This window comes from Phalaenopsis equestris, unplaced genomic scaffold (genome assembly GCF_001263595.1).
Source record: "Phalaenopsis equestris unplaced genomic scaffold, ASM126359v1 Scaffold000250, whole genome shotgun sequence".
Classification (NCBI taxonomy): domain Eukaryota; kingdom Viridiplantae; phylum Streptophyta; class Magnoliopsida; order Asparagales; family Orchidaceae; genus Phalaenopsis; species Phalaenopsis equestris.
In genome coordinates, this window is record NW_018164692.1 from 928,478 (window position 1) to 941,220 (window position 12,743).

The 12,743-nt window shown below is 35.3% G+C and overlaps 1 protein-coding gene across 1 annotated transcript in view; it reads right to left on the minus strand.

The window, feature by feature from the left end:
* Positions 1 to 11,314, minus strand: part of LOC110024150 (probable sugar phosphate/phosphate translocator At3g11320) — a 30,772-nt gene extending 19,458 nt beyond the window's left edge. Inside the window, exon 1 of the mRNA XM_020723938.1 lies at positions 10,420 to 11,314. Within this exon, the coding sequence (XP_020579597.1) occupies positions 10,420 to 10,887 (468 nt within the window). The 5' untranslated portion in view covers positions 10,888 to 11,314. The remainder of the gene's footprint in view (positions 1 to 10,419) is intronic.
* Positions 11,315 to 12,743: the final 1,429 nt, after the last annotated feature.

Here is a 12,743-nt window from a genome sequence, read left to right on the forward strand (position 1 = left end):
CTTCGGGCCTTTTGTGTGATAGAAAAGTACCGCTTAGACTGAAAGGAAAAATTTATAAGACGATTGTGAAACCTGCAATGCTCTATGGCGCTGAATGTTGGCTTTTAAAAGAGAAGTATAATAGTTAAGTCTTGCCGAGATGAGAATGATTAGGTGGATGAGTGGCTTTACACTTAGAGACAAAATGCGAAATGAATATATCCGTGATAGGGTTGGTGTAGCTCCTGTGAAAGAAAAATTAAAGAAAGTCGTCTTAGATAGCTTAGTCACAATAAATGTCGACCATCTGATGATCCGATTAGGAGAGTAGATGTTTTAGATTCGACTTGTGTTAAGGAGTTAAGGAAGGAAGAGAACCTAGGAAGACTTGGACTTATTGTATTAAAAATGATCTTAATTTACTAGAACTAAATGAAAATATGACACTAAATAGGACGCAATGGAGAAAAAGGATTCATGTAGCCGACCCCACGTAGTGGGATTAAGGCTTTGTTGTTGTTATTGTTGTATTTGGCATAACTCCTGTGTTTAGTCTCAGTTGAACATTTGAACTTTGAACCTCACTTTTTTTTAGTTCAATATCTAGTCCAACTTTTAGAACCTTGACCAACTCTCCTTAATCATGATTCCACATCTCAACCAACGAAGAACTCAACTTCTCACCTTCTCTCTCTACATCTTATCTCAACCTCTACAAAAGATTAATAACTAACTAGTGTATGTGGAAACATGGGCTATCGAGATGGCAAAGAAGTTTTCAGGATCCATCTTGTAGTTGTTTCCACGTTGGTCGTGCAAACTCCACAATGGCACCTAACAAAGTATGTCTTACTTCCTTCTTAAGTTCAAAAATCCTATAAAAAGTATGATTTTAAAAACCGGACCGAACAGACCGATTCGATCGGTTCAACTGTGAATCGGTGATTTAGTTGGTTCTGTCCAAACTCAGAACTATTTCTGCATAAAATCAAGATTGAAATAATCAAAATTGTGGTTGAACCGGTGGATCGGTGAAAAAAATGTCTGAATTCCAAAGAACCGGTCAATTCAAATATTATCCAATTTTAACATTTTGATTTTGAACAATGGCCAGTATTAATATTTAAATTAAAAACAGAGAAAATGTCATGTCTTAAATTTATTATTTAGAATATATTCAAAATAATCAAAAGTGTCTTAAATTAAAATATTATTTGTTGAATCAATAAAAATGATATTAATAAAAATGAAATTATTAATTTATCGTTTTGGAGTACTTCAAATACTGTTGTTAAGTGTTGTAAATCTTCCTCTTTTGAATGATTGTATACCAGTATATCATCAAAATAGACTACGTCGAACTTCCCGATGAGATTGTGAAATGTCTGATTCATTAATCTCATGAAAGTGTTGGGTGCATTTGACAGACCAAAAAACATAACTGTCCACTCGTATAGTCCATCTCGTGTCTTGAAGGTGGTCTTCCATTCTTCGTCTGGTCTCATATGTATCTGGTGGTATCCACTGTGTAGGTCAATCTTTGAGAACGAAGTGGCTCCGTGTAATTGGTCCAAGAGGTCGACTAGTCGAGGAATATGGAATCAATATTTGATAGTTATTTTGTTGTTAGCTCCAATATTGATACACATCCACCATGATCCATCTTTCTTGGGTACCATTAGGGCGGGCGGGCACGGCGCACAGACTTTATACTTTCTCTAGCTAGCCCACTAGTGATGAGATCTTGCACTTGTCGTTGTAATTCCTCGTATTTTGTCAGTCTGAGCCTATAGATAGGTAGATTTGGTATGACTGATTCGGGTATCAGGTCTATTGCATGTTAAATGTCCCTCAGTGGTGGTAGTCTAGGCAACATGTCTCTCATGACATCCTGGAAGTCTTGTAGTAGAGGTTGTAGGTGTGATAGTATTAAGTTTTCTTCCTCAGTGTTGTTGCCATCAGTGTCATCAGTGCTTGTTGAATTGAATGCATGAACGTAGCACTTGAAGCAATTGTTTCATCAGTATCGTTTCCTCTAGCGTCTTTACTTGGTAGTAGTACGATGTGTTTGTCATCTTTCTTGAATGAGTACGTGTTTTTAACCGATCATGTTGAGCTTTACGATCGTATTTCCAAGATCGTCCCAGTAGAATATGGCATGCGCCCATGGGAACGACGTCACAACATACTTGTATATTGAGAACTCAACGAGGCATTGTTGATCCACGCAGATTTCAATCCCTTTTTTCAGCCAAGTGAGGGAATAGGGTTGGGGATGTTTTTGTGTGGGTAATTCTAACTCTGTCACCATTAATGTCGATACGATATTTTCACAACTGCGACTATCAGTTATCAGGCTACAAACTTTACCTTTAAGTGTACGTTTTGTACGAAAGATGTGTCGTAGTCATGACTAGTTTTGTGTTGGTTCTGATTGTAAAACTCATCATATGACAAGTAATTCACCTTCATCCTCTGGGAGTTGAAGTGCCTCTTCGACATTTGCTTCTGCTTCTTCATTCTCGCTTTCCTTCATGACACCTTGATTTGTAAAAGAAACAAGCTTATGGGACAGTCGAAGGAGATGTGGCCAAAAACATAGCATCTAAAGCACTTTCTAGTTGGCATTGGCCATGATGAGCTACCTTTTTCGGGTTTCTTGCTGCTTAGATCAATTTTTGCATTCTTGGATGTATGTTTTCCCGTTCCTGGCGTGCCTTTCGGTAGGTGTAACTTGGGGTTGACTTGTATGAGGATTGCTGTCGGAAGAAAGACTCTATTGCCTTTCAACTTTCAGAGCTAAGGTTTGGACGTCACTCAGTAACCAATAGGGTTGTAGTTGAACTACATTCCTAGTGGCGGGCTTCAGGCCTCTAAGATAGCAGGCGATGGTATGCTCTTCTTGTTCGACCAATTCGCACTTCAATTGCAACTGATCGAATTTGGTTGTGAATTCCTCTACAGACATCTCTCTGTTGTAAGTTGTGGAGCTTCAGGAATTTCGGAGACCTCTAGAATGCGGTGAGTGGACTGCGAAGCCGCAGGTGGTTGCAGTTGTGGCGACTGGAAGGACAGCAGGATGTTGCAAACTCCCTACAGTGAAGCTGCTTGGGGAATCAACCGACTATTTGGCTGGCAGGGAGGTGGTCGACGGTGACTGGAACGTTAGCGACTCCGAGACAGCTGGTTGCGGTCAAAATGGCGAAGATAATCACCACCTCGGACGGAGTTACAGCCTGAGCACCTTCCTCATTGTCAGATACAACCCTCGAAAAAGAAAAAAATAAGACAAAACTGAATTCCGATTTCAAAAGTAAGATTTTTACCCTATATACAATAACTCCTATTTATCTTAATTTTAGGAAACATTAAAATCGAAAAGGAATGATATCATATTTCAGAATTTAGGCAAGACTTTTAAAATAGGGAAGGAAATAAAATCAGATTTCAGATCTAATGTAAGGGTTTTAAAATTACAAGAAGAATAAAATTAGATTTTGGTTTTTAGGAAATGTTTAGGGAGGCAAGAAAGGAAATAAAGAAAAAATAAAGAAGTAGAAGGAAGGTGCAGTGGGGCCCCCCATCAGGGGACCGGCCAGTCCAACTGGGTTGGACCTACGCCCGGTCGGCCCCCCCATGAGCCCGGCATCAAAGACATTAAGCATTGCAAAATCATAGTGATTATCCTCCACCAATTCTCTCCATTCGTGCTTCCAATGACAGAGAAACTAACTAATTTAATATTTATATGTCATATAATGAGACTATTTAAACAAGTCAAAAGGCATTTAAATAATTTCAAGTTATAGATAATTGCAATACTTTTCTAAATTTGCATAAAAGACTGTCTAGGTTTTCATAAAATTGTAGTAATACCAAGGACAAGCATTAAAAATTAGTTATGAACAAAGATAAAAAGTAACAAGAATATCTCCAACCCCAGTATACCAAGTTTGACCTCTAGCACACTAAAAACTAACCTAGTTTGTTGCATGTAAAATGTGCAAACATATTGAGTATTACTATGTCGCCTTAATCACCTTAAATAGCGTTCAAGGAGAGATAACCCCTCATGGATAGACTTAGAAATCATGCAAAAGAAACAATTATTTTAGTGTAAAAATAAACATGACAATGCATCAATATATGTATTAATGTATTGTAAAGCATGTCAAAGCATTAAACCAATCCATTATGGGTTCTTAGAATAGAAAACCATGGAACATATATGCGCATGAAAACAAGTCACAATCATCGGCAATTATGCTAATGCACTAAGAACATGCTACTGCATCAAAAAATGTGCCACTACACTTGAGCCTTCAAATGGTCCCAAATCTATACATGGGCCCAGATGATTTGGGATGTAAGCCCCATCTTTCAAAATCAGCTAAAGAAGAATAAATTGTCTTTCAGGCTCCCTAAATTAGATTAGCTTAGAGGTAATAGGTTCATTAAATTGGTCTCCATAGGTGTATCGAATACTCATCAAAATAAACCTTAATCACTCATATGCAAGAGATATCTTATCAGGGTTAACAAGCTTAACTCGTTGATCTCTTCATAAGACAACCCATAAACCAAGTGATTTAGTCATCTTTAAATAATAGAGCCAAATGTTTGTTATGGACTATAACTTCATAGCAAAGATTAAAACACACAATCCACATATAAAACCAAATATATGCTATGGCATCATCTTTATAAGGTAAATTAAGTTTCACTCGTATAAAACTTAATAGGTCATAACATATCTACAAGTCACCATCAGTCATGTTCAATGCCTTTAAACCACAATTAACAATTTTTTGTGCTTATGAGCCCCTGAACCTATTTGTATGGCTCCAATAAATAAACCAAGGCTCCACCTCGAGTGGTCATGCCCTTGGTATATTAAACTACGACCCTCTCTCAACACTAAGTATCAAGGCTCTATGTTTTCAAAATCAAGTCAACCAAACCATTATGTCTTATATGTTGTGCTTTGAGTCAAACTAAAACTTGTAGACAATTAATAGTTATTTCAAGTCCTCGAGCCATTATAAGTCATAGATAGTACCTCTAAACTATAAGTGGCCAATATTATAAATCTTTGAACTACTCAGCCTAGTTCAAATAGCAATCTATCTACTAATGAATGAGCTGCCATAAATCACAATGCACAAATTTGAGGTACAGTTTCACCCTATAATACTCGGGATACATGAGATGTCACTATCCATAGTTATTGATCAGAATGTTACGGCTCAAAATACTGAGATATTGATATATTAAATTAAAATAATATAATAATATCATATCAATAATGCATGTTTGATACTAAGAAACCTCATAAATTGAAAATGCAGCTTGGACCCTTAGATAACCTCAACCTTAGATCTAAATAAATCATGATTCATAAACCAAGGAGGGAACTCTAATTAAATTAAACCTAATATACCTCGAGATATGTATGAGTTCTCAATATTGTTGAGAAAGTTGGAGAGGGGGGCCCTACTTGAGCAATAATAAGCCGGACAATAGGAACCATAACTAGTCATCGCCAAGAGCACAAAGTTGTATGACGATAATAATCAAAAATGCAAAATATTTATACAATGATAATTACCCCAAAAGTTGATATTTTAATTGAATTATAGTTTAATATAACTTTTTAATTTATTTTAGTTTTTGCTAGGTGATGTATCACCATACCTAAGATGCTACCCAATTATGCAAGTTTATTGTGATTAGTAATTTAGTCCACATCCTACTATGGCTAAGAAGACTCCCTTGTATTTGATCCCTATAGCCAATCTCTTATTTTTCATCTACAACTACCTTTGGCTTTCCAATGTTATGCAACTTTTTGGCACTATCTTTGATTGGTCCATTATTTAGTCATCTATAGCTATTTACAACATTCTTCAGTTTCATCACATGTATCTGAAGGATTTTGCATATTCATCGATGAATTCTATGTTATAGATATCCATTATTATGTCATTACCTCACAAGATTTGGTGATTGTTATGTCGGTGACTTCCCTAAGGGCCATTTAGTTTTTATTATTTATTATTGGTTGGTATAAATAGGGCTTAATAGTTTAGGCTTAGGATTATGCATGAGATTAGGTCTTGTATCTTAGGGTTAGGGTTTGGGAGAGATTTCCTTTGGGAGAGTCCTACCTCTCGAATTGTAGGTGTTTATCTTTATATATTTGTGTTGTGTTTGGTGTTCGTGAAATAAAATTATTTTTTGCCCTAATTTCTTTGTGGAAATATGCGTCGATTCCTATCAGTGACATTCCAAAACTTTTGCAATTGGTGGAAAGAAATTTTCACTTGGTTTTGAAATTCTAAATAGGAGCTAAAACATGCACAAAAAATCATTAATGGATGGATAATTTTTTTAGTTAGATTTCCAACCCCTGCTTATGGAATTCAACTTTCAATCAAGTGAAAGACTTGAAAAATTTCAAAGGGTTATTTCCTTCTAAAAGCATGAGGTTAAATTTCTAGTAGATTGTTTCTATTTTCTCCATTTTTCTACTCTTCTAAGTTCAACATTTCCGATATCATTTGAAAGTAGGATTGTGTTTGAGTTTCAATCATGCCTATTGCTTTCTTGGTCCTAATTCTCATCATTAATTTATAGATGGCCATTGGTTTTTTTCATGTAAATTTATTTTCAGAATACTTTTTTATTTTTTTTATCAAAGCAATCAACAATTGTTTTGAAATAATGTTTTGTGGTGTTTAACGCTTTATGTTTATATCTCATATTTGTGCCGCATTACAAACCCTATACCCTAAAAAGACCAACATCAAATTTGGTATTAAAGCAAGTTAATGCCATAATGTCAATTAAAACAAGGTGAACAACAAAACCATTTGATAGATCAGCGTGGTTGTGCTATTCTTAAGATTACACAAAAAATAATAATAATTAATCAGGTTGACATTTAAAACAAAACAAATAAGAAAAATTTGTGAATAATTTAGAAGAACTAAAATTTTGGAAGCATTTCATTCTCAACCCAATGGACAAAAAGTTAATTTTAATCTTAAGATGAAAAACCTAATCTAAATGTCAGTCTGGCAAGAAAATAGACAAATCAATGCAGTAAAAATATTCAGACATCAAATTTATGCTTTGGATGATGAAACAACCATCAACATATTTTAGGTCCCAATATTCAGACATCAACCTATTTACACAATGATGAAACACTGCCGTTGCCGGTCCCAAGCCCGGATGAGAAAAGTGGAGGGTTGCGTTAGGTAGTCGACAGCCAGGGTAAAACTTGTCGAAAAAATCATGACATGAATCCTTTGGATCATTGTGTAAATAGGACGCAATGGAGAAAAAGGATTCATGTAGCCGAACCCACGTAGTGGGATTAAGGCTTTGTTGTTGTTGTTGTTGTTGTTGGATGATGAAACAACCAAGAAATGAGAACTTTCAACCATCAACATATTTTAGGAAAATAGATGCTAAACACTTTTATAATTGGGTTATGGATATGGATAATCTTTTGAAAGACGAGTTACTTTTGATGAGAGTTAGGCAGGACTTCAAAATTAATTGGGAAAGCAAAAAAAAATATAAATATAAATAAAACCGAGCCTGAGAAAATAAAATGGGCTTGTTAAACAACATATAATTACTTGGGTCAGAGTGAAGAATATACTTAAAAAAAATATCGTCCATTGACCTATCATGATCATTTGCTTGATGATTAAAGCAAAGAACTAATATTATTCTTGCATATGTTAAACAAATTTAGATGGCTATTGATAATTTCTGAAATAGTGGAAGAGCACAAAATAGCACTTTCTAGGCTCAATTTGATGTAAGGTGTGACATTAAAAGAGTGATGAAAATCCACATTATTACATCAATTGTGCTTTTTTTTTCAACTTCAATTAGATTTTGAGCAATACTAGACTTCCTAATAAAGGGGACAGTGCATAAACTAAAAATCTACATTATCGTGAAAACACTAGGCCACAAAAATATTACAGATATAGCATTTATGATTAGTAATGCGCGATAATAAGTATAACAACAAAAAGTCCATAGTCAATACATTAAGTTCTGAAATTTCAACAAAACTGTTTTAAATATCATCAGACTAGTCATTATGCAAACAAATATACAAATAAGATGTTGGATGTTAATGTGAAAGAAGGGCTAACAAGAAAATTAATGAAGGAGATAATAATCATGAATTTTATATTAAAAAAACTTCTTAAATTTCCTTCAGGAGAAGATTGTTTAAATGTTATAAGATATATTATTATTGCAACAAAAGTTGAATCTTTTTGTAAAAGAGCCTTAATATTCTAAACTTTTTTAAATGACAATAATTTTTTTAAGTATTTAATAGATAATGGAAGTTGAAGGTGTCAAAAATTGACCAGACATGACAACACGACTTGAACTCAATTTAAAAAATTCGGGCTAGGGTTGAACCGAATATTTTTCGACCCGTTTATTTTTCGGGCCGGTTCACGTTGAAACCAAAAACCTAAAAATGACTCGAATAAGCATAAAATTTCAGTTTGGGTTCGGGTTAGCAGGTCAAACTCGGGTTTGGGCCGGGCTCGGTTCTTAGCTTTCGACCCGTTTAACCAAAAACCTAAAAATGACTCGAATAAGCACAAAATTTCAGTTCGGGTTCAGGTTGACCCTATTCGGGTCGGACCCAACCCGATCCACTGACCCGAATTGACATCCTAATGAAAGTTGTATGAATGTTATAGCTAGATTGGCTATTGATCGTCATCGTGTGAATTAACATTTGAACAACAGTAACAACGCTATGAAGTATCATTCGCAAATAAGACAAAGTCAAAAACAAATATGATCTTCGGGCTAAAATTCCTTTTCAATTATCAGACAGAAATATTTGCTTCATCTATAAATAAATAAAATTCTCCTACAAGATTTAGGAAAACCATGAATATCATCAATTAAAGTGCTTTCAAAAAATTAAAAAAAAAAAGTGATTTATGCCATAGTGCTTATAGATTCTAAGATGTTAAAAATTTGAATACACCTGAAGATCCAAATCAAGAATCATTTGGTTTAAAAGATCATACACTAACAATCTGTAAGACAAATATCATCACTTTCAAAGCATACAACATGCTATTGATTTAATTTTTTGATCATATTTTGCCTAACTAGATAAATTATAATGTAAATCCAATTTAACATACTGAGCTTAAAAAGATAGGTGTTAATGCATGAGTATAGGCGGTAGAATAATTTACACTAGACCATAAGAATACCTAAACTCGTTACTTTTGATTTCATCAATTTGCACAGAAACTCATGACTGGTCTTATATTATTGATGACATTATAAATGCTATCCACACATGACCTCAATGCTTTCCTCATATTCTCAATTTTATCCACAAACAATTTGGCTGCCACAAGATAACATGATTAGGAGCTCTGAGAAATCACTGCCAACATGCATCCATATCAGTCACATTTTCAAGCCTTACCATATAAAACAAAGGTTATGTATGTGGAACACCTTTGTTTATACTTTAGTTATAAATAAGAACAGGAGCTCAAACCAAAAGGTAAATGATGAATGAACAGTTCCACCAAATAATGAAAATGTTTATCATGATAATAATGGGGTAATCAAAACCATTACGGAGAAGTAAAGAAGAAAATGAAACCAAGCCTCTCACATCGCTAGTCATGAATAAAGCTAATAATCTAGGATTTTAATAATATAACAACCAGCTACTTCAGTTGAAATCCAAAGAGAATGAAAACTAGTTAATCAGTCTGGAGTTCGAACAATGCAGATAAGAGTTGTAAGAAATAAAGTTTCTCACATAGCACTCAACTTGAATTAGTGCATTTGTAAAGCTAACACAAAATAGTTGGGATAAGGCTAATTATGAAAATGATAATAATGATGATGACCTATTATTGAGTGCAAGTCCTGTCTTCCAGGAAAAGTAACTAAGAAATTGTAAAACTGTGTCACTGCCACATTAAACAAAAATAGAAGTTGTAAGAACCAAAAAGTTGACAACAGAAAGTCAGAACAAATTAACAGCATAACTTCAGGAATCAACATACATAAGCAGCAAATACAACAAAGCCAATTTTGTAAGAAGAAGAAAAAAAAGCAGAAATTCAAGACCGGAGCAGCACAGGAATTAAATATGAACTTGTCGGTATTAAGACATATTATTTCTCAAAGAACAATTGGCACAGCCTAAAGAGAGGGTAGAGCAGCACACAAAAACGATAAATGCCGTGCTCCTCCATAAATCCACTATAAAAAAATAGATTCAAATCAATAAACTACCATAAAGATCGCAGTTACGAGAGTTGTGAGATCTGCAGTGTAAAATAAAATAAAATATTCCACAGATCAGCCACTTCGAAACAAAATAAAAGCAACATAACGTCACCAACTCACCCCACTAGCTATGATGACACCAGTGACAACCGGTATCAGCGTGACGTAGGTGATCCAAGCCTCACGCTTCACGGTTACAATGTAAGCGAAAACCGCGGTGAAGAAGGGCGTGGTGGCGCCCACGGCCTGGTTGAAGGAAACCGGAAGGTACCTTAGCGAGATGTTGCCGCTTACCACGGATCCACAGAAAATAAAGCTAAGCGCAGCGATCTTAACAAACTGCAACCGCGAACGCACAGCCTGCATCGGGACAATCCTCATCCAAGCGATCGCCGCGTAGCTGAGCAGCGAGCAAGCCGTCATGTGGCACATGGTGAGGAAGATCGGGTACTTGAAGCCATAGTTGCTCAGCAAGTACTTGTTTAACAACAGCACGCCAATGTTGGACGAGTACCAAGAGATCACCAATCCAGCAGTGAACAGCCGGCCGGTGACCGCCGGACCCTGCGAGATCAGCTTACCGCTCATCCTCTCGCTTCCTTCGACAAATGGAGATTGGCTCCTTGCGCTCTCCCTCCGGCGAAGATCTGCGATTAGGATGTCGGCCTGCTGCTGAGGTTGCTGGAACTAGGATTCCTGCAATCTGCTGCGGGAGCATTACCCAGAAGATCGCTGGATTGAAGGAGATCTCATGGAAAAAAAGGAAGCGAGAATTGGAAGAGATAGGCAGGGTTTCTCCAATTCAATTGCAGTGCAGATCTGGGAAAAAATCCATACGTCTTTATTTTCTTCGATCTCGTTTCTTAACCACCGTATTTAATTACGAGAAATTTTCGGCATTGACCTGATTTTCTTATATCTCAGATTTATTTCTTTAAATGCTGTGTGGCCAATCGAAGTTACCTTCTAAACAAAGAGTGCGTCGGCTGGTTGACTATGGCTTTCATGTACTTACGACGGTTGGGCAAGCCATAACGCAAAATTATAAATAAATATTTACATATATACCCCAATTTGATATTTAATATCCAAACTTTGGTTGTATTTGTGTGTGTGTGTAATATTTATAAGAAAATAATATTAAAATATATTCTTTAAAATTAAATTCTATTTAAAAAAATAGTACCAATGATTATTGAATGTGAGAAGACTCATGAAGTTGAGATCTGAGAAAAAATTCATACACCTTTATTTTCTTTGATCTAGTTTCTTAACCATCATATTTAATTATGAGAATTTTTCGGCATTTACCTGCTCTTCTTATTGATGTTTGCTAGTAGATTAATGGATGATCGTCTTAGCGTTGCACGAGAATTCAGCAAACACTCAAATAAAATAAAAACAATCAGTGATGCACCTTATGTTTTTACGTGAAAAACCCTTAACGGGAAAAAATCACGGCGTCTGACCCAGTTGTAAAAATTCACTATTAATTGATGATTATAAAAATTTCTTATCCCACAAACAGAAAATGGTTAATAGATTTTTCCAAATTATAATGTAGACAGACGGTGTCTGATTAGTGGTGCTCGATAACGATCGGTGATTGTCAATGGTGGTCGGTAGTTGGCAGGTGTCTACAATGGTTAGTGACAGTCGACTGCGATAAATGGCGATTGAATGTGGTTGATGACGATCAGCGGTGGTCGACGACGATCAATGATGGTTGACGGCGGTCGGCAGTGTAACTCAAGCGCCCATTCATGAAAGGAGTGTAACTCTATTTTATATTATTCTAGGTGCAATTAATGCATAAATATGAATCATTTTGATCAGATGATCTAGAGAGTTTTCTTCAATCAGATGGCGTTTAATAGACATTTGGATGTCTTAATAATGTTAGAATTGAGAGATATTGTACTCATTGGATTCGTCATGTCGAGACGCTCAATTTGATTCTGAACTTTCTAGATTTGGTATTTGTTTCTTCTTCCAAATGTGTATGGAAATCTTCTAAAAATGGTTTAATGACTTGATCCGTAATGACTTGATCCGATAATGACTTGATCCGAGCTTGATTTGACTCAGATTAGACTAACTTTGATATCATTATGTTCGTCTCATCGAGCCGGTTAATGTGAATATAAGTTTGCTGAAATCAGATATCTACATGACTTTTATATGAAGATTTGAATGTTGTTTGCTCAAAATAACGTCTCGAGATCAGTGTCATGCTCGAGATTTATGTCGGATAATGAAAAATTATTAGTGGTGTATTAGTTGTCCCATATTTTCGGGCGAGATCATTTCTGTCGTCCGAAAATATCTAAATTTAATATTTTATTTTTATTTTTATTTTTATCATGTATACGTATCAATAAGTTATATATATGTATATATATGTATATATATGTATATATATGTATATATATATATATATATGT